General features: G+C 52.2%; 1 protein-coding gene across 4 annotated transcripts in view; it reads right to left on the bottom strand.

Annotated features, from left to right (window-relative positions):
• TESC (tescalcin) overlaps positions 1-13,424 on the bottom strand; it is a 64,391-nt gene extending 50,967 nt beyond the window's left edge. For all 4 annotated transcript variants that reach the window (XM_005217999.5, XM_002694586.7, XM_010814048.4 and 1 more), the window contains exon 1: positions 13,228-13,424. In XM_005217999.5, coding sequence (XP_005218056.1) covers positions 13,228-13,285 — 58 coding nt within the window. In that variant the 5' untranslated portion in view covers positions 13,286-13,424. The remainder of the gene's footprint in view (positions 1-13,227) is intronic.
• Between the last annotated feature and the right edge of the window lie 9,150 nt (positions 13,425-22,574).

The raw sequence follows: 22,574 nt of genomic DNA, 5'->3' as shown, positions 1-22,574 counted from the left end.
AACGTGGGAACCCCAACATCCATCCACGGGTAGATGGATGAGCAAAATGAGGCATCTCCACCTGATGGCATATTACTCCACCACAAGACCAGCGAAGTACTGACACTTGCTACAGCCTGGATGAACCTTGAAAGTGTGACGTTAAGTGAGAGAAGCCAGACACGCAAGGCCACTACTGCATGCTCCCTTTCATATGAATCACCCAAAGCAAGCAGATCCATAGAGACAGAAAGTAGGTTAGTGGTTGCCAGGGGCTGCCAGTTAGTTGGGAGATTAGAGTGTTTGCTGATGGGCATGAAGTTTCTTTTGGGGGTGACGAAGATGGTTGGGAAATACAGAAGTGGTGGCGGCGCATCACTGTGAAAGGGCTTAATGCCACTGAATTGTATGCTTTAAAATGGTTAAGATGGGGGAATTCCCTGGCGGTCCAGTGGTTTGGACTTTGTGCTTCTACTGCTGGGGGCCAGGGTTCAATTCCTGGTTGGGCAACTAAGAGCCTGCAAGCTGCATGGTGCAGCCAAAATAAATAAACAAACACAAAATTTTAAAAAATTTTTAATAGTTTAAGAGAATTCCTTGGTGCTGGGGAACTAAGATCCCACATGCCACAGGGCACGGCCAAAAAGAAATAATATAAATAAAATTAAATGGTTAAGATAATAAATTTCATGTTATATGAATTTTGCCCCAATTGTAAAAGAAACTGTGTTACATGCTCAGCACTGCACCTGGTAGGAGGGGCATGAGACCCTGGAGTTGCCACGGTTGTTATTACTGTGCCCCCAAAGCACTCATCTCGTGGTACCTACTCAGCTCTTCAGCTGCCTCCAGGCTCCCAGGGAAGAGGGAACGTGCTGTGAGCCGCCTGGGGCTACAGCCAAAGCAATGACTAAGCCAGGGCCTGGGGAGGGAGAGTGAGGGACTGGCCTTCACAGCCTGGAAGGGACCCGCTCTCACACGCCTGGTGCACACAAGATGCTGCGTGGTGTGAGGCGCCCTGCTTCTGTCCTCCACCTGCCGGCCACGCGGAAGCCACGTGCTGGGTGTGTTACAAACCACACCTCGCTGCTGGGAATTTAAAAAAAAAAAAAGCACCTGGGAGCACGTGGCCTGGAGAAGGAAGTTTTCAGCCTCCATTCAATTCTCCACAGCTGAAGCAGCCACAAGAAGACTGACTGCTGGCCTTCCTCCAGCACCTTTAAATCCTTTCTACACAAACTTCAACCCACTTTGTAAACGCAAGAGCTGAGGAGTTCCCAGGAAAAGGTTGCCCCAGCCCTGAACCAGCGTGCAAGATGGCATTTATTTTAGGTACTGAAGGTCTTGTTAGATATTTGGGGTTGTATTTTTTGTTTTCCTGCACAGAAAGAATCCTCCAAATCTCAGAACTGGAGGGGATGCTGGGAGAGAGTAAAGTGACATGAGTTTAGAAAACATTCTCCTCCCAGGAGAGACGAGACAATTCTCAAAATCACACAGACCATGCCCTGCTCATCCACGCTCATCTTCCCACGGCTAGGGTCTGGCCTTTCCCGTTCGCCTTACAGCAGCAATCGTAACTGCTGTGTGTCAGCATTTATGCAGAGGCAGGACCTAAGCCAAATGCTTGACACACATTATCTTATTTAATCCTCAACACAGTGTCTGTCTCTCATGATTATCACACCCATTTTACAGATAAGGAAACTGAGAGGTTAAGTCACTCCCCAAGGTCACAGAGATATGAGTGGCAGAACTGGGATTTGAACCAGGGTCTGTGACTCCAGAATCTGCTCTCCTGACCATTTGTGGTGCTGTCTGCCAAAATGAAGAAATGACTAGGACAACAAACACATTATCACTTACCTCACTAAAGACAGAAAGATGTCTCCATTGTAATAAAAAGACTAGGGCTTCCCTGGTGGCTCAGTGGTAAAGAATCCTCCCACCAAAGCAGGAGAGGCGGTTCAATCCCTGATCCAGGAAGATCCCACATGCCGTGGAGCAACTAAGCCCATGTGCTATAATTACTTAGCCTGTGCTCTCGAGCTGGGAGCCATTACTGAAGCTCGAGAGCCTACAGTCTGTGCTCTGCAACGAGAAGCCACTGCAATGAGAAGCCTGTGAGCCACAGCTAGAGAGTAGGCCCCACTTGCTGCAACTGGAGAGAGGCCCACACAGCAGCCAAGATCCAGCACAGCCAAAAATGAATAAATAAAAATTATATTTTTAAAAAAGGCTAAAGCTAAGGAAGAAAAACAACAGGGGAGATTTGGGCACCTTTCAGAGCCTATAGGGAACTGGTTTTCAGATCTTTCCAGATCTATTTTCAGTTCCAGATTTACCAAAAGTACAAGGGTTTATTATGGTAGGACATTTAAGTAAAGAATTCCAGTTCCATCAGAACTGGTCCAATGGTTAAGACTCCATGCTTCCAATGCAGGGGGCACAGGTTTGATCCTGATTGGGGAACTAAGATCCCACATGCCACAGACAAAAAAATAAAAAAATATACAAAAAGAAAAAAAAAAAGAACTCTAGTTCCTTCTACAAAGAGCTAACACAGACTCTCTATTCCATTACAAACCCATGAAGCACTGGATTAAATTAGAAAAAAATTTAAGATATCACTAAGCTGGGAAATCTTCAGGTACTAGAAGCAAGGAGGAAACTCAGTCGCAGTAAGACAGGTGGCCCAGGGGTACCAGAACAATTCCAGGCTCTAACAGCTAAGTGTGAGGCTTCTAGCCCACTGAGTAGCAGCAGTGGCCTGGGGTCTGTATGAGTTAGAAGCGAGACTCCTAACAAAGGCTAGAGCACAAAAGGCTGCCTCCCCATGTAAGGTGGGACAGAAAAATGTTCCCACTGGCCCAGAGAACCAACAGGGAAGCTGACTCTGCCGAAGAGGTGGGATGGTGCAGAGGGGGGAGGAGGACTCTGTGACGAATCAAAACTGTGGGCCTGCGACGTGCATGAGAGAAAAATCCAAACCTCTGTAGTGAAGGAAAACCAAATTGAGGAATTAATGTAAATAGTGTTTCCAGACCAGTGAAAACCCTAATAAGGTATCCAGAACAACAGATGCAAAGCACTGTGAGAGCCACTTCTATAGCCCTGAGCACAGGGTACTCTCATCAGGGAGGCACTTCAGCTAAGCTCATCTCTTTGGCCTTGGCATGAATGTGGAGATGAAGGTACACAGAAAGATATGAAAACCAGGGGCAGACAGCCCAAAGATGAGCTCAGGCTCAAAAACCAAACTACGCAAGCAAACGATCAGCATTTAGGAGAATCAGCAGACACAAATAATAAATGGAATGGAACTCCAAGAAGATGAGACAGCAGAAACTATAAATTATTTCAAATAATGTGAGAACAGTGCCCTATGACAAAAGTGGTGACTCTGAAAACCACATAGAACTTACAAAATAGTTTTTTAAATTCCATAGACTTAAAAAAAAAAAAAGCTAAGGCAGCAAAGTTGTAATAAATAAAGAGTGAATTAGTGAATTAGAAGACAGACTTAAGTACACAGCTTAAAATACAGCACAGAGAAACAAAAAGCTATGGAATATGAAAGAAAGGTAAAGAGGCATTCAGGACAGAATGACAGGGTTCATCACCTTTCTAAAGGAATTATTGAGGAAGAAGATAAGGAGAAAGGGGAGAGAGAATATTTTCATGATGGAAGACATGAGTTGCTTTTAAATAATATAGCATAAACCATTCCCCAGCAGAATAAATTAAATTCACACCTAGACAAAAGCATAGTATATTAAAAAAAAAAAAACCAACAAAGAAAAAAAACTCCCACAACAGTTATTTTTAAAACACAGAGGAAAAAACAGATTTCCACAAAGGAATATCAGTCAGACAAAAGAGTTGACTTTTCAACAACAGAGAGAGACCAAAAATTTCAGTCCTGAGAGAAAACATGTAGCAATCTCAAATTTTATACCTAGCCAAATGATCATTCCTATGAAACGAAAGGAAATGTTAGTCTCTCAGTTGTGTCTGACTCTTTGCAACCCCATGGACTGTAGTCTGCCAGGCTCCTCTGTGCATGGGATTCTCCAGGCAAGAATACTGGAGATGGTTGCCATTCTCTTCTCCAGGGGATCTTCCTGAGATCAGGGATTGAACCTGGGTCTCCTGCATTGCAGGCAAATTCTTTACTGTCCGAGTCACCAGGGAAGCCCTATGGGCTAGCCAAAAAAAAAAAAAAAGACATTTTCAGACAAAGCTGACAACTCAGAGACTGACTGCAAACTCTATGGAAAAGTGTGTTACAAAGGAAGAAAACTGAATCTGTAAGGAAGAATGGTTGCAAGAATTAATAGAGACTGCGTAAAACAATAAAAATATAGGTTTTAAAAATAAAGAAAAAAAACTACAGAGTGATACAAATTCAAGCATGCTAAGGTCCCTGAAATTAAAAGATGCTTACTCCTTGGAAGGGAAAGTTATGACCAACCTAGACAGCATATTGAAAAACAGAGACATTACTTTGTCAACAAAGTTCCATCTAGTCAATGGTTTCTAGTCAAGGCTATGGTTTTTCCAGTAGTCACATACAGATGTGAGAGTTGGACTCTCACTCTCACATCTTCAGCTGAGCACTGAAGAATTGATGCTTTTGAACTGTGGTGTTGGAGAAGACTCTTGAGAGTCCCTTGGACTGCAAGGAGATCCATCCTAAAGGAGACCAGTCCATCCTAAAGGAGACCAGTCCTGGGTTTTTATTGGAAGGACTTATGTGGAAGCTGAAACTCCAATACTTTGGCCACCTGATGCAGAGAGCTGACTCATTTGAAAAGACCCTGATGCTAGGAAAGATTGAGGGCAGGAGGAGAAGGGGACGACAGAGGATGAGATGGTTGAATGGCATCACTGACTCAATGGACATGGGTTTGGGTGGACTCTGGGAGTTGGACAGGGAGGCCTGGTGTGCTGCGGTTCACGGGGTCCCAAAGAGTTGGACACGACTGAGCAACTGAACTGAACTGAAGGTCCCTGATCATCAGCACAAGGGCAAGATAATGACTAACTTGAGGCATGTCAAAGATGGCAGACATGTCAAAGATGATATGAACTTCTGAAGGAAGTTACAGAATACCCTTAAAAGGGTTATATGTGGCCAGCTTCTGAAAGGTTTACAAAAATCAAAATAATTCTTACCTGCCAACAACTACTGAACACAGATGGTGTGTGCAGACCTTTACTCAAATTCTTACTTAATCCTCACAGCAGGCTTAGGACACATTTCCATTTTACAGATGAGGAGACTGAGACTCAGGGAGGCAAGTTTTCTTGCTTAGACAGTTAAGAAGTAGTGCCGTGATTCAAACCCACACCTATCTGCTGGTAAAGGCAAACGTGGTGGGAGGCTAGTCTCTGCCCACAGGGGACTCTGGCTGAGGTCTCAGAGACACAGGAGAGGACAAGATAAGGGAAACCCTGAGAGCTACCAGGTGGGCGAGGTCTGTGAAGTGCTGGGTGCTCACCCGGGGTTCTTAGATCACTGGGACCCTGGTATTGGTACTCAGGAGGTGGAAGGAATCCCCCCGCCCTTCTCTTTCCATTGCTGTATGACTCAGTCACACCAACCCTGCTGATGTCTCCTGCCTGGCCACCGGCCCTCCGTCCCAGAAGTACCTCAGCCCTGAAACTGTGCTCTCTCACCTCCCAGGGAGCTGTGCAGAGAACTGCAGGCCCACTTCTGACAGCCTACCGGTCCACAAAGCTCACAGGGCTGGGACAACAAAGGCCTTTTTGTCCTGGGCCTTAAGGTGACTGCCACCACCAGCGGAAATCACCCACTTGACCTTCTGGTTTTATGAATTAATAATAAAGCTGGCGCCGGCGACAGGATGGCTGGCAGGACCTGGGTGCCAGGTTCCTTTCCGTCACCTTGCCTGGCCTCTCCAGCCTGGGAAAAGGAGGCCTTACCTTATCTCCCCAAAGCAGTGGGTATCCCAGAGCCAAAAACACTGTGTTCCCTGGGCTTGAGATAATAGATACTAAAGTGCTTTGCAAAAGCAGCAGCATCTTATCAACACATGAGGCATTTTGTCTGTAGGATTGGGCCGTATGGCATATCTGATCAGTGATTAAGTTCCACGCTGCCTTCTGGGGACCATTAACTCACAAAAAAATTATCCTGCCAGCGTGGGGGTGGGGAAAGCTAGAAGGAAAGATGCATAAGGGATGTAATTACTACTAGTCCGTGGAGCTGGGAAGTGCTGGAGTAGATCACCAGCTGCTCTCACGCAGAGAAAACACAACTATTTCTTCTGAAACCGGCGCGAGTCTCACAGTCAGACCTGTGAGGTCTGACTCCACAGGATTTGGAGAGGGCCTCCTCTTTCTTAGCCCTTTCTACACCCCTCACAGTGCCCACCACCAAGCTTGCCCTCCCTGGAGGATAGGTAGCCTACAGTTCTAGAACTTTCCAAATCACCCAGAGCTAATCCTATCCATCTCGAGGTCCCATTTTCCCCTTGCCAACTTAGTAAACAAGTGTGTAGAACACTATTGACAAGGTTGTGGTGAGGGGCACAGTTCCCTGGTAGTCCAGTGGATAAGACTCTGCACTTCAAGTGCAGGGGGCCCCAAGTTCAATCCTTGGTCAGGCAACTAGATCACACGTGCCTCAGCTAAGAGTTTGCATGCCACAACTAAGACCTGGAACAGCCAAATAAGCAATATCTAAAAACAAAATAAAACGAAACAAGGTCACGGGTCAGCAGTGTCACGTCTCCCAGATAAGACAGACTCAGGGACCCTCACACTGTCTACATTATGTCACGTGGGACAGGCAGTTTCTCCTTACCCCCCCCAAAAAAAGTCTGGTTTTGGATTTGGGTTCTACACACAGCATCTAAGTCATCTTTTGTAGACTGTGTTTTCCTTTTTTATAGAAGTATAACTGATTCATAGTATCAAGATCATGTTAGTTTCAGGTGTATAGCACAGCAGTTCAGTTACACATATGCATGGAAGTAACCTTGAGCCATCAGCTGCACGTCTGAGCCTCAGTGTCCTTCTCAGTGTCCTCATCTGTAAACAGGTAACAAAAGTCCCACTGGGCTCTTAGGATGGGAGGATGATGGATGGAAAGGGCCCCAGAAGGAGCAGCTATGACCTCAGCCACAGTCCAAGACCATCTGGTCAACTGCTGCATCTTTAAAGGTGTGGAACTGATGGCGTGGACAGCATGTCTCAGAACTACCACACGGGGCAGACCCCACGATCACCTTGCCCTGCTCTGCAGCTGCCACAGACACAGAACGAGCGGGCCAGCTGCACAGAGCGGGCCAGAGCAGGGGTGCTTGTGGGTGCCCAGGAATCAGTTCCCTTGTACCCAGCCCTCTCCTGCATGTTTCCACACTGTGAGCACCCAGAGGTAGGCAGAGATCCGGACACCCCTGCCTGACCAAGGGAGAGGAGGTTACTGAGGGCTGGGGCCTCTCGGCCCTCCCTTCTGTGGTAGAGACCACTGCACCCAGGGCCCCTGAGAGCTCAGACGTCGGCGACCAGTCCTCCTACACATGTCTGTTCCTCCCTCAGCAGGAAGCCACCCTTTTTCATTTTTCTAAAAAAAATTTAGTGCTCACTTTATCTTCACTTTTCTTTTGCGGTCTTATTTACATACAGTAGACTGCACTGTCACCATTTTAAGAATCTCATGAAAGCTGAGGGTCCATGTCTCCCAGGGCCCCCAGGACACAATTCTGCACCCTATTTTATGGGGGTTCAGAGACTCCTCAAGGATCCCAAGTTAAAACCACAGTCTAGGACTTCCCTGGTGGCTCAGTGCTAAAGAAACCACCTGCCAATGCAGCAGACACAGGTTCCATCCTTGGTCCAGGAAGATCCTACATGCTGCGAAGCAAATAAGCTTGTGTGCCACGACTACTGAACCTGTGCTCTAGAGCTTGGAAGCCGAAACGCTGAAGCCTGAGTGCCCTAGGGCCCATGCTCTGCAACGAGAGAAGCCGCCACAGTGAGAAGCCTACACATTACGAGTAAAGAAACGCCCACACAGCAACGAGGACCCAGCCCAGCCAAAAATAAATGAAATAAATACATTATTTTTTTTTTCTTAATGAAAACAAACTATAATCTACCCCAGAGAAAATGGAAAGGGAGCTGGGTGGGTCTTGTCTGGCCATTTAGCTTCACAAGCCTTGATGACAACAGGAAGAACACAGTGGTACCTGCTGGCCTGCCCTTACCCCTCAAGGCCCCTTCAGGAGGGCAGAGGAGGCGCCTGTTGCATGGGAGAAGGTGGTGAAGGGGCTGAGGCCACGGTCTGGGGCTTCTTGAAGGCTTTATAACCCAGGAGTATCGCCCAGCAGGGAGATTCTGGTGGAAAACGTACTGTGTCACCCCTAGAAGCCTGCCCAGGCCGCACAGGACTCCCTCATCTCTGGTTCCCTCCCCAAAGGATGAAGTCTGGGGGTCAGACCAGAAACTGCATCCTGCCTCTGCTTCTTAGTGGCCTGTGGCCCTGGTCTGTCATGTCTTCTCCTCAGCCTCGACTTGCCCATCTACGGAACAGGGAGGCCACAGCATCCCCGGGAGGATTCTGTGAGCCGCCGCGGGGAACATCCCAGCTCAGCCCGGCGTCTGGCAGATGACGGGCGCCTGATAAACACTAGCTCCAATCATCATGAGGTCTGAGCTCCCGATCTGTGAGATTGTTTTTTCTTCTTCCTTCTGGCAGCTTCTTGGCATCTATATAGACATGCCTGTGGAGCTGTTTTGGAGCCTGAAGGAAAAAAAAACAGACCCTTCCACCTTTCCCAGAATCCCACTCTTATTGTTTCCTTTCCAATTCCAGGAGCAGACATCGGGCGGGGGGACGGGAAGCAGGGCCACCTCCACGCCAGCTCCAGGTGGTGACGGGGGACACGCTTCAGTGAGTGTCTCCTAAGGAGCTTTTCCTCCCGTCCAGGGCCCATGTCACACCCCAGGACACACACGCTGGGCTTGACTCCACACCTGCCATGGAGAAAGGCAAGCTCACCACTCAGACACACAATGAGGATGCCTTTGCTGGGGTTTTTAATAGGAATGTTAACCATCTAGGTAGTTGGCTTTGCTGGCACAGCAAAGATGTTTGGGAATACTTGCTTGTGTTTTAAATTGATCGACAAGGTTCTCAGAGGAAAGGAGAGGTGGGTGTGCAGACCTGAGGATGCCCTCTGTGGGCGAGCTTGCACTCAGGCCTATTTTTGGTGGGGCTGGCATGGCCCGGGCCGGCTGCTGGGGTGGTGCTGGATTTTATACCGGACACACGCTCCTGGGCAATACTGCTCGGGTTATAAAGTCCCCAGGGCCTTCACCCCCTCAACGTGAACCTCTTGTGTTCCCAGTGAGTACAAAGGTGAACAAGACACATCCTCCTCACTCTCGAGGAGCTCCAAGTTTCGAGGGGGTGGCAGGTGACAAAGCTGACAATTACAACAGGCTGTGATGCTATTATGGGAGGCAACACAGGAGCTGCTGGAGTGCTGGGGACTGGCATTTAACACACCAAGGTTGGAAGGAGGGTAGCCAGGGAAGGCTCTCTGGGAGGAAACAATAGCTAAGCTGAGCTCTGAACCAAGAACATGAGTTTCATGAAGAGATGAGAAGAGGAGCCATGCTCCATCTTCTCCTGGGTGATGGTTACTGCCACATGCAAATGCCGAATTACCTGAAATGGAAAGAGTGCTCCGGGGCACGGGGAACAGATTGTGCAAAGGCCTGGAGGTGAGAAAAACGTATGGCAGGCTGTTCCTACCCTTTCTGGGTTCCTAGAAATCTGCAAGGCGATGACACACAGTAAAAGCACAGTAGTGGCAGGACAGTGAACCCCGGGGGTGCTGGGATCCCCTACTCCTCTGCTTATGCACTGTGGGATGGCAGGCAAGTTGCTTGAGTCCTCTGAGCCTCGGTTTCCTCATCTGAATTGGCCACAGTACCACCTTCCCTGAACGATTACTATGAGGATTCCTTGAGGGTGCGTGCAAAGGGATCAGGCTGATTCTTCCAATTAGGGACCATCTTGGTGCTCAGAGAGGCAGGGGGAACCTAGAAACCCCGTGGGAACCGCCTGTCCTCTGGCTGCCCTGGTCTGAGGCTCTGCTAACTTTCTCAGAGATGCTTCCCAAGGGTTCTGACGGGAACACTCCACCCAGCCTGCAGGATCCTGGGAGCTGATGTCCCTGCACCAAGTCAGGTATTGCCACACATACATACATCATCTGGTTCAATCTATACCTCCACCCCAGGATCCAGGTGGGTGCATTAACACTCAGAGAGGTAAAACAACTTGCTTAAGGTCACACAGCTCTGAAGAAGTGGGACCAAAACTTAACTCTTACTTGTGGCTCAGAGTGACCAGGATCTATCAATGTGTTTAAAGCAAGGCTGAGAATATTAAATAATTGTGCTTGTTCTAAATGTGTGCATAGTTGCTCAGTAGTGTCTCTCTGCGACCCCATGGACTGTAACCTGCTAGGCTCCTTTGTCCATGGAATTTCCCAGGCAAGAATACTGAAGTAGGTTGTCATGCCCTCTTCCAGGGAATCTTCCCAAGCCCAAGGACTGAACCCAAGTCTCCTGAGTCTCCTGCACTGGCAGGCGGATTCTTTACCACTGCGCCACGTGGCAAGCTGCTTGTTCTAAATACTTTGCATATATTCACTCATTTAATCCTTCCTAACAACTCAGAAGAAGGTATGACTTCTATTCTGACTTCACAGTGCATGAAACTGAGGCACTCAGGGCATGAATGACTTGCCCAAGTCCACATACCTAGCAAGACTCCCTAAATCAGGCTCCTGACCCAGCTTGAGCCCTACATCCGTGTCCTCATCTCAAACAAACCTCACTCATTGTCTTCACTCTGTTCCTGCCAAAGGACCTTTGCATTTGCTGCGCCCTCTGCCCCCAGTGCATTTCCCACTGGTCTTCACACAGCTTGCTCCTTCTTATTTGGGTCTGCTCCATTATCACCTCCTCTGAGAAGCCCTCCAGGTCGACCCTAAAGAAATGTTTCCTTGCCCCATCCCAGCCCTCATGCCATTGGGTTGTACCCTCTTCCCAGAACTACGGATTGATTTGTTCATACTGTGCGTTGCGTCTCCCCTCTGCAATATCAGTCTCTCAGGTCTGAATGGGTAAAAGAGCTCAGACCGTGCCAACCCTTTTCACAGAAATAGGGGAGCTTTCCACCTACTTAAAGTTCAGATAACAGAAGGCAGGCGTTCATCCATCCCCCTAGTCTGATCTCAGAACACCCCTTCCTGGCTCTCCTCTGTCTCCCCTCTCTCTTTGGGGTGTGAAATCCGAGTTCTGAGCAGCAAGAAGGGAAGCCATATCTGGGAAAGCAACAGAGCATGGAACACTCAGCATCTGTCATCCCTGTAGGAGGCTGGACCCAGGAAACTGACAAGATTCCCAGCATGCTCTGCAGCCCCATCACCTGTCAAACTGCACAGGCAGATGGAATTCCCCCAGACTGCCTGGCGTGGGGGCTGCCTGCAAGGCTATAGCCAGTAGAGCCCACACTTCCTGCAGAGATCCCAGCCTCAGAGAATCCTACTTCTAGGCAGCCAGCGGGCACTCAAGAAATATAACAGAAACGAGGGAAGCCCAAGGAAGTCAGGTCATGGTCCTACCTCCTCTCTCACATGAGCCTTGGGGCTGAACTAGACTTTGTAAAACTTTCTGAAGAAATAGTCACACATGATTCAAAATGAAAATGTAAAAAAGTTAACAGTGAAAGGCTCACTCCTCCATCCCTTCTACCAAATCCCTGGTAAGTATTCATTACTCTTCCTTGATGCAAATGAAACAGTTACGAAAATATACTCTTACTTCTCTTTTAAAAAAAAAAAAAGAAAGAAAGAAAGGGGTTCTATATTATGTATATGAACCACACCTTTTTCCCCCCTCCCACAGAAGACAGCTCTATATTTGTACACAGGAAGGTGTCTGTATACATGTCTGTGTATGTATGCACCTGTATACACACACACACACACACAAACACATCTAATTAAGGGCTTTCTGTAATTTTCACCCAATTCTTCTGGAAAGAGGTATTTAGATTGGGGGTCAGGAGGGGTCATTTTTCAGCCCAGGCACAAATGGCTGGGCTGCTCCCTCCAGCTGATCAACCATGGACTCTGTCTGCATTAAACTCCAAGCAGGCACCAGGGGCCTGCTGCCTGGAAACAACATCTGCGGCTCCCGTTTTCATGACCATCTAGTCTACCAGATACTAGCAGAAATTCCATTCTAGAAAGAAACCGAGACTCAGAGGGGTAAAGTGACTAGCCCAAGGTCACACAGCCAGGAAGTGGAGCTGGCAGGGATCAAACACCATCTGCCCACTGTCAAAGCCAGTCTGCCCACTCACCTAGCCTTTCGTGGTCCTCAGTCCACACTCCGCTTCACAGCCCCGTAACAGAAGCAGGGGCCCAGAGGTCATGGCCTACGGTCAAGTTCCCAGCCCGGCAGGACTTGGGCAGTCAGGCGCTTCCGCCATCACTTCCCTGCGGTCAGCTCAGCCCGCAGCACGGCCTCCTGGTGCGCCCTGCCCGGGCGGACGCTGGGCGCGCAGCCTCTGCGGGGCCCGGGAGTCCGGGCGAGCTCGAGGAAGGTCGCCGAGCTCCCGCAAAGTGCTCCTCGGGCGCTGCCTCGCTTAATCCTCCCAGTTACTCATGGAGCGGGACCCACCTGAACCCATTTCACAGACGGGAGGCGCAGAGACCCGCGCAGCCGCCAAAGGTCACGCAGCCCGGCTCGTACCCAGCTGCCGCCGATTTCAAAACTTTCCTCCCCCGGCGCATCGCGAATCCATCGACTTTCAGGTGCGGGGCGCTCACAACAGCTGAGCGCGCCCGGGCGCTCGCTCTCCCGGGCGCCTGCTCTGCCCCCGGCGGGGGCAGCCAGGACCCTGCTCCCTCCCGGGTCTGCAGTCCCAGGCGAGGCTTCCCGGCCAACTCCGAGGGCGCCGGGGCACAGCGGCCCCGGCACTTACTCAGCATCGCCGTTGCCTGCAAAGCGGCCGGCGGGGAACCCATTTGAAGGAAGAGGAGACTGAGGCGCCCAGAGAGCCAGCTACTAGCCCAAGGGCACACAGAGCGGGGACCCAGAGCCGAGCGGCCGGCTGTGGGCTGGGAACCCCAGGGCCAGCCGGCCAGCGGTCCCCGCCCCTGTCCCCGCGCGCGCCCCCCGCGGGATACTCACAGCCGGTCTTGCCCTCCAGCTCCCGCACCTCCTCGGACGCGGAGTGGGCAGCGCCCATGGTGCCCGCGGCGGGGTGGGGTCCCGGGACGCTTGTCCGTCCCAGGCCCTGGGCTGGCGTCAGCTGCGCCGCGGCCGCACCGGCCTCGGGTCCAACACACCGGTCGGGACGCCAGGAACGGGTCTGAGCCGCGGGTTCCGCGTGGGGCGCGAGCGCAGCCTCTTATAGCGGCGGCGGGCGGAGCGCCACGGTCCTAGCGCGCGCCGGTTTCGCCCACGGCCGGGAGTGGGCAGCGCCCCGCCCCGGGCGGGGGACCCAGGTTCCTCAGTCCTTGCAGCCGCCGCCGTGCTCATCCCTTCTGCACCCGTGACGGCCCTGGGAAGAAGCAGGTATGAGCAGAGTTGGGGTATACAGGTAGGAGGGATCAGAACGAATGGAGGTTCCACGCCCATGCCCACCCCCACCCCGGTTCCACTACACCTCCTCCCAATTCTCAGAAAGGAAACTCCCTGGGAACAGTGAAGAAGGACAGCGTTAATTAGCTCTACGGTGAACAGCAATAGAGATAATAATAATAACAATCCAGCTTGAATGCACATGGAGGGGGTGCTTTGCTTAGCTTATTCCAGGAGAGCCCAACATGATGAAGTGGACACACCCACAGACAACACTAACCAGCCCTAGCCGCTCAGCCTAGTAGCTTAGGGTGGGGACCTTCTCAAACTTGAGGGTCAGGGACTCAGGCAGCGCCCAGGAGGCTGCATTTCAACCTGTCAGAGAATGCAATCCTTCTGGGAGAAGCTCTGACTTAGGCTGGCTGTAGGGAGCTGGGTTTTGTTAACCAGGCTGGGTGACCCCAGCCAGTCCCACCAGCTGTCTAACTGTGACTCCTCCTCCTTAAGATGGGGATAATAATAGTTGATGAGAACCTCCATCAGAAGGGCCTGGCCTGGGCCACAGTGCAAAGGCAGTCGCCATGGAATCATGTCCACTTTACAACAAAGGAACTGGTTCTCAGAAAGGTCACACAGCCAGGGCAGAAATCAAAGTCAGCATATTCCCTGGTCTCAAGCCCAGACCACTGCGCTCCACGGTGCCTAAAGATGTGTGTTATTAGCATGTATTTGGGGACTGTCCTGGGTGCCAGGCTCTGTTGATAGTGCTGGCTGGGGGAGACTTGAGCAGACCCACTTACATCTATGTCACAGGAGGCTGGGGAGGGGGTGCTCAAACCAACTGCTCATACCTGCAGACCACAGGTCCAAGCTGAGGGTCACAGCTCTTTCAGAGTAGAGGAGCTGTTCAGAGTCACCAAGGAGCTACCTGAAATCTACCAGAGCAGAGAATCAGCCCCCGCCTGGTTGAAAATCCGGCTCCCCTTCACACTCTTGTTACTCACAGAGCAGGGGCTGCACCTGGAATGTGCATTTGCAAAAGCTCGGCAGGGCTGAGATCTCGCCAAGCTGGGGAAATGTTGGCTGCGGGGCATCAGCTGGTCCAAGCAAACTGGAAAGTTGCCTGGGAGGCTGCACATCAGGTCAGAAGGAATTTAGAAACCGAGGCTGGCCTCTGGAATAGGAAAGGGGTCCCGGGGAACCTTGGGAATTACCCGAAGCTGCCGGACACAGTTTTGTTCTGACTTAAAATATCTGTTCCTGGAATTTTATTCTATTGAATTATCCAGTGATTTTATGCTGGGGCTTTTTGCTGGGGAGAGAGAAAACGATGTTCTCATGCATCTCCTCCCCTTGGCACGGCTGCTCTCAGAGCTGGTACAGTGCAGGTGGGTGGGGGTGAAAGCCCTGGAACAGTGCCCAGGGGCAGGGAGGGTCACATGGCTTTGCTCTGGCCCTTGGGTGATCGCCCAGAGACCCCCCAGTGTATGGGGTGAAGGGAGGTGGTCTTTATTCCATCACCCGTCTACACGGTCAACTTCATCTCAAGCCCCGCTGGCCACTGTCAGCTCCGAGACAAGCATTTGCACTGGTCCCTTCTGCCTGAAACGCCCCTCCCTTCCCTCCTCCCATGGCGGGGGCTCCTGAATCTCAGTATAATCATCACCTCCTTGGAGAGTCCTTCTAAGGGCCCCCATCCACTGTTCTGGGTCTACTGCCAAAAATGCCACCTTCACCAGCCAGCAGGAGCTGGGAGGCTGGGCTGTGATGACCATGGGAAATTTATTCCTGATGGCAGGGCTTGGAGGAGTCAAGAACTCCGGGCACCAGGGAGGCACACTGTGCAGGTTTGCTTGCTCATTCATTTATTCACTGCCCGTTTATCCAGGGCCTGCTGTGTATAGGGGCCTGCATGGGTCCTGGAGCCACAACCAGGAACAACTGGGAGCCTTACTTCTGCTCTTGAGAGTCCTGGAGGAGTGGGAGACGGACACACAGGAGGAATGCAGCGGGGTAAACAGGCCCCCGGAGATCGGGATTGATCCAGCCAGAATGGCCCTGGAGAGATTGTTATACCCTAAGCTGAGCTTTGGGGAATCTGTGACTGTCCCCAACTGTGCTCCCAAAGGGACATGTCAGAGGCACATACGGCTAGACAGGTTTGGGGGCCCTGCAGTCACCCACCCTCTGCCTGGGCTTTGCCTTGTTCTCTGGCCGTGATGCCCACACACCGCAGGCTCTCTGCACACAAGCCTGCTGCACTGCTCTGGGACGTCAGGCCTTTAATTCGATCCAGCTAATGGCGTCAGGGATCCAGGAGGCCTGGAGTGCTGCAGGGGGTCTGGCTGGGCTGACTGGCTCTGTTGTCTGGAGCCCTGGAAGTGGGGGCGCCCCCTGTGGCGACCTTTATCCTCCCCCTCACTCAGCGTGACCTTCTTCAGAGGGCCAGGAAAACACTTTGGTCACCAGGCAACTGCTTCTCTTCTCCCAGAGGAGCTGATTAAAAACAGCGGCGGTGAGAACAACTGGTACCTGTGAGGCCATGCCGGGCAGCCGAGCCCAGGGATGGCAAAGGCCGTCCTCATTCACATAAGTGAAGCAGACCATTGAACCACTTGTGGGCAAGTGGCTTTGCTCCCCGGGCCTCGGCTTCCTGTCTGTAGAGTGGGATGATAACGGTGCCATCTTACGATGCTTGCGTGGAGTCATACGTGTGAAGACTGCCTGACACAGGAAGTGGCATCCGGCAGGGTGCAGGTGAGCAGGCTCTGAGGAAGCAGAGGGGAAGCTAGCCTTTACAACCTTGTCGATTGCCCTCATGTATAAATACTCCCACCACAGTCGATTTCAAGCTACCAGTAACTGAACAATGGGCTTGCAAAACTCTTGAATGTTTAATCATTTGTTCTCACAAGCTGGTCTGAGATAACTCGGTACACCACTACACAATCGGCTGTTATGATTCATATGTTCATCTGTCCATTCATTCATTCATCCATCCATTCACTCATTCACTACTGAGTGCTGGGGATTCTGATACTAGAGCGAGGTCATTGGTCTCTGACCTCCCAGTCTGGAAGGAAAGAGATAGGAACAGACCTAGATCACTAGCGGGTATCCAACACATGCCCATTCTATTGATGGGAAAGCCAAGGTGTCCAGGATGGGTGGTAAACCAGAATCAGAGCACATGTATGAAACTGTGTAAACGGCAGTTCCCATAATTCACCTGTACTGCCCTCCTGTCCCTCTTATCACTTAGCTTGGGGGATCTCCCAAGGCTTGGCAATGTTCTGGGGGCAACAAAACACTTTTCTTAATTTGGGGACCACTGACCCTAAGAAAGCTACGGGGATTTCAAGAGCCATCTTGTTTGGCCTTTGACTTAGAGAACACCACACCTAAGTCACTTCAAACAAGGAAGGAAGTGGTGCTCTCATAAAATACATCCAGGGAAGGAAACCCCAGAAATGGCTACACCAGCATCTCGACTCTGAAACAATTTTCCTCTTACCCTCATTTAAGTTCCTTACACTGGTCTCATATGTCTGGGCCTCTTTGTGAATGGAATGAGAGAAGAATCAACCCCAATTTGCATTTTGAATTAAAGTTGGCCTTTTGGTTATCTGTTAAACAATCCCTTCTCACCCAAGGCACCTTAATCTTTGAAGCTAACCTTGGGTGACAGTGCCCTGTAGGAGATGGATTCAGATCTGAGTTGCATCCGGGCCCTGCCACTCCCCAGGTAGAGTGTGGCCTCGGGTTGGTTCCTTTGCAGTGCTGAACCTTGATGTCCTCATCTGTATAATGGGTCCACAATCCCATCTCTATAAATAGGATTCAGCAAGGGGGTTTCAGGGCTGGGGTGGATCCACTGGGGGTGGATGCTGAGCAGGCCACCTTGGCGACCACGAACTTGACCAACCAGGCAGTACCACTGGCTGGGATCCTACCACCTGGCTCATCTCAGCACCTCCCCAGCCAAGGGGAGGGTGTGGGGGCAGGCACAGCCATCTCTGCCCTCTCTCCTTCCATCCTCTCACTCCTGGGGTGGCTGAAAGTACAAGCAAGACCCAACTGAGGGCCTGGGAGGTAGGGTGATAAATATATGCTGGGGTGCAGAGCCGGTGCAGTCGATAATTTGGAGCTGATGTGGGACAGGATGGAGCAGGTACCTCCCATCTGGGCCAGACGGAGGGCAGAGACAGGCTGGGGCGGACAGGGTTGAAGGTGGAGGTGAGAGGTAGGCCCAGGTGCCCCGCCCCACACCCTCCTCCCCAGGCTGTGCTGACTTGGCAGCACCCGGGGCGCTCCTGCTGACTGGGCACGCTTCCCAGATGTCCACCCGGCAGTGTCCTCAGGCTGCGGACAGCAGGGATGGGAACCGCATCCACCTCTACCCTTCGTGGAGAACGATGTGGATGTGAAGCAGAGACAGGCGGCTCCCCGGCTGTTCTTTGGAGACTCCTTAAGCAAAGGAGGCATCCCCTCTGCCCGAGAGACTCCAGGGCAGGGTCGGGGATGGCTGGGAGATAAAGGTGCTTTGGGGGCTTCTGGGTTCCTCGCTGCATGTAGTAGAAGCAGGTGAAAATCCTGGGCAGGATTGAGTGTTCTGACCTGGCGGAAGGGCTGCTGGGGGAAAAACACAGGGAGAAGGAGCCCAACAGAGGGAGCCAAGTTGGGGGCGGCTCCAGGAGGGATCAAAAGGCCCCTGGGAATTGACTAGCTCGATCCTTTCATTTTCACCAGGGAGGAAGCTCAGAGAGGTCAAGGTCACAGGGATCTAAGGCTCAAAGAGGGCGGGCGTGCAGAGAGGACCACGGGCCTCAAGCCCAACCTCCACATGTCACAGGGTGAGGGGAGGCCTGGGGATCCTGGGGAGGGGGCGGCCAGTGAAGACAGCAGGGAACTCACCTTTGTGGAGCCCCTGGGCTTCCGGTCAGCAGAACAGGAGAGCCCGTGCTGGGCGGGGGTTCAGGAGAGGGGCTTCTGGAAAAAGCCATCCTTCCCGGGGGAACTCGGTCACCCTGAGGGCAGGGCAGACGGTGGAGGCACAAGTGAGACAGAGCTGGGGCTGCCCTGAAACCCGTGGGGCTCAGATACTGCTGTGTGCACTCGGGGCTGAGGAGCCAGGACCCTCCAGAGGCTTAGGGTGAGGCCTCGGGGGTTGGCTGACCACAGAAGCCCCCTCCCCTGTCTCTGTCTTCATGCTCTACAGTCTGAGCCTTTATTTCCTGTTCAGGAAGGTGCAGCCAGAGGATGCATTGCTTTGGATCACCTTCTTGACATTCAAAAGTCAAGAGCAGAATTTTCTCGAGATGCAGAGATATAGATTTAGAAACAGCAACACAAGGCTACAGTCTCTCTGGGGAGGACTTGGGAGCTGCAGGGCGGCCCTGGCTGCTGGGGATTGGGCGGCCAAGAGACCAGGTACAGAATGAACCCGAGCGGCGTCCTCAGATGTGGCCGCACCTCTGAACCACCAATGTGTGTGCGTGTTTAGTTGCTCGGACTAAACAGTAGTGTCTGACTCTTTTGCAATCCTGTGGTCTGTAGCCCGCCAGGGTCCTCTGTCCATGGGATTTCCCAGGTAAGAATACTGAAGTAGGTACCCATTTCCTCTTCCAGGGGATCTTCCCGACCCAGGAATCGAACCCGTATCTCCTACAAGGGCAGGCTGGGTTCTTTACCTAGCCATGTGGGAAGTGTTGAAAACCCCTAATGCTCAAGCCACACCCCAGACCCCAATTAGAGCAAGCTGGGGATGGGGATCTGAATTGTAATCCCCCAGGTGATTCCAAGACCTTACCAAGTTGCAGGCGTACTGTCTCCACCCTAGCTGTGGTGACACACAGCTGGGGAGGTTACAGCCTGCAATCAGAATCCCTGGCGGGGAGGGGCGGTGCCCAGGTGTTGGTGTTTTTATAAAGAGTGGAGTATGATGAACCACATGGACAGGGCGCTGTGGCTCCTGGGCCACCTGGGCGCACAGGTGCGCCTGTGTTACAGTGTTTTCTTGGAGAGTCCTGGTAGCATGACCTTCGGCTGAGACCCGTCGCTTGGCAGCTGTGCAGAAAGACGCAGCTCATTAACTCTGCATCCAGAGACGAGAACCTTGAGGGCTGTAACACCAGTGTACCCAGGGACGGCTCACAGGTGGCACCATGTTAGCCCTTCTCCAGGGCCGGTCACCTAACCTCCGCCTCTTTAACCCAGGGAACATCTGAGGCCTCCCAGGGAGAGCCGCTCTCCTTAGGGACAATTCTGGTTAAGGAAGCCTCAGGAACGCGGGAGAACATCAGGGCAAGTCACTCTCTGGCTTCAGTGTTTCCTTTGTTTTTTAAAAAGACTGACTCGCACTTTGCTCCTCCTTGAAGGAGGGGGGTGAATGTTTGGGGCTCTCTGAGGGTCAGGTGCAATGAGTTTTTAAAAGATGGTTTCTCCAGCCCCTCCTAGGTGTCAGAAGACAAAAACTGAACCTCAGAAAGGGGGAAACTGAGGCTTGGGGTGGGGGCTCAGTTTTGTGGAGCCAGGGAGCAAGGCCAACAACAGACGCAGCCACAATAGCCCCCAAAGGCCCCCCAGTGGACACAAAGTAAGAACCGCACAGTTTCACGCACACGCCTGGCGCGGTAGACGCAGAATGTATGCAGCAAACGCCCAGTCACATACCGCGCAGGACCGCCGGCAAGACGTAATTTTAAAGAGTATATTTTAAGTTGAAACTTCCCTTTTCTCTCTCCTCTCTAGTACTTCCACTGAAAGCTCACAGCTCTTGGCGGGGAGCCATAGTTTAACCTCAGTTTGACTTAATCTTTGTACTTTCTCTCTACCCAGAATTAATGAACTTCAGAAAAAGTCAGCGGTTACCTGCTGGGGCTTGGAGCAAGCTCTGGACTGGAGTCTTCCTTCCCTTAAACAGCAGGAGTTCCCACACTCGGGCGCAAATGCGAATCCCCCCGCGGTGGGCTGGGCTGGGGGCCTGGAGTCTGCACGTGTTAGAGGCCCCTCAGGTGCCAGTGAGGCCGGGGGTGGGGGGTGCCGGCAGGATGGAGGCACCTGAGCTCTCTCGCTGCCCAGGAAACATCTAAATACAAAGCGGCCAGGGACCACCGGCCTCCCCTGCTGACCTCTGCTCTCCGTCCCCAGTCTACTGGTCAGGTGGCCAGCGTGCAGCCAGCAGTGGGGTGGTGAGGTGGGAAAGTGACAGGTTAGATCAGCTTCTTGACATTCAAAAGTCAAGAACAAATCCCATCTTGGTAATCACCTGGCACCGTTCCAACACCTTCATTGAATTCCCCAGGCTCAGCGCATCCCTCTGGAAGGTGGCGGGGGTGGGCAGGGAGGCTGTTCTGGCAGCTGTTATCCCCTCACCACCCCCCAAGACGCTGCTGCTCTGCTCTGACGTCACCAGAAAACATCTCCCGTCAGGCCTAGGCAGCTATTCTTAGTCTGGAGAACACACCTCTGCCTGTTAGAAGTCTCTAGACTTGAGCAGGCTTTTTATAAATCACTTAGAAACTTGCAGCCTGCCAGGCGCTGGTTAAGTACTTCTTTCTTGTACGCAGGATGTTCGACTGTCTCAGGGGTGGGCGCACCCCGCCCCTCCCTCCCCCGGGAACCTTGCAGACAATGTCATTACATCAGCAGTGATCACTTCTAGCAACTGAACTTGCACGAAGCCCTTCGGTACTAGCAGCAAACAGCGGGTGTGTTCTGTGTGTGGAGCAGCATGTGAGTGATTTCAGGGTACAGAGCCACTGGAAGACCTTGTTCAAATCCTGCCTGCTGGTCATGTGACCAAGAGGAGTTCACTTTGCCTGTCTTTGCGTCTGGGGACCCAGGATGCTCACCATCGCAGGGGCGCTGGGCTGCTGTGAGGTGCTCCTACTGCTGGTGCTGCTCAGTCGTGTCTGACTCATTGCGGCCCCATGGACTGTAGGCCGCCAGGCTTCTCTGTCCGTGGGATTTTCCAGGCAAGAATACTGGAGTGGGGAGCCATGTCCTACACCAGGGGAATCTTCCCTCCCCAGGGGATCGAACCCGAGTCTCTGCATCTCCCTGCATTGGCAGGTGGATTCTTTCACTAGTGCCACCTGGGAAGACCAAAGTGAAGATGTCTAGACCTTAAACACCAAGTCTTGGAGCTAGGTGAGCCCTCAGGGATCTGCTGCTCCCGACGGGAAGATGAGTAACACACTCCATGGAGATCCTCATCTCTCTGCCAGCCCAGTGGAAACAGAGACCCTGCTGCAGGCTATATGACCAGCCCACGCTAGTTAGTAACAGAAGCCTCTCTGGAACTTGAGTCTGGGCCACTGCAAAGCAAGGTCAGTTATGAGGCTCTGCTGCCCCCTAGGGCCTGGGGGGAATCAGACACCACTGCGGGGTTCCCAGCCTCTCTGAACCTGTAACCAAAGGAAAATCAGTGCCACTCTGTCCCCTGTCCCCTGGGGGAGCCATCCTCCTCCACCATGTGGTTCTTTCCCCTTTGAGATCTGGAGTACCCTGTCGCTGAGCCTCAGTTTCTTCATCTGTAAAGCGGGTTGATAACAGCGTCCACTCTGCAGAGTGGCACGAGGACTAAATGATGTGGCTTTTCTGAAGGCACAGTCCCCCGCCTTCTCCTCTTGGCCCCATCAGGTGGGGGGGGCATCGTCAGCCTCCTGGATGGGGCAGTCCCCCAGCCCTCACCCCGCAACACCAACTGATCTGCGAGATGTGCTCAGGCTGGGAACATTCTTTTCCTGGATCTCCTCACAGACCTCTGGGTGTCCTCTCTGGCACAGATCCTCTGGGGACTCGTACTGTTCTGCTGTTAGGTTGTGTGACTGTCTCCCTGGATAGACGCTGAGGCTTGGTGATGACCTCGCAGGAGCAGGTGTCCGGGGAGTCAGAAGGATGCTGTCTCTGTCTGCTCCCCTCACCCCAGCCCCACAGGCATTACGGCGCAA

This window comes from Bos taurus, chromosome 17, assembly GCF_002263795.3.
Source record: "Bos taurus isolate L1 Dominette 01449 registration number 42190680 breed Hereford chromosome 17, ARS-UCD2.0, whole genome shotgun sequence".
In the NCBI taxonomy this organism is placed as follows: domain Eukaryota; kingdom Metazoa; phylum Chordata; class Mammalia; order Artiodactyla; family Bovidae; genus Bos; species Bos taurus.
This window is presented reverse-complemented; position numbering and strand designations above follow the sequence as displayed.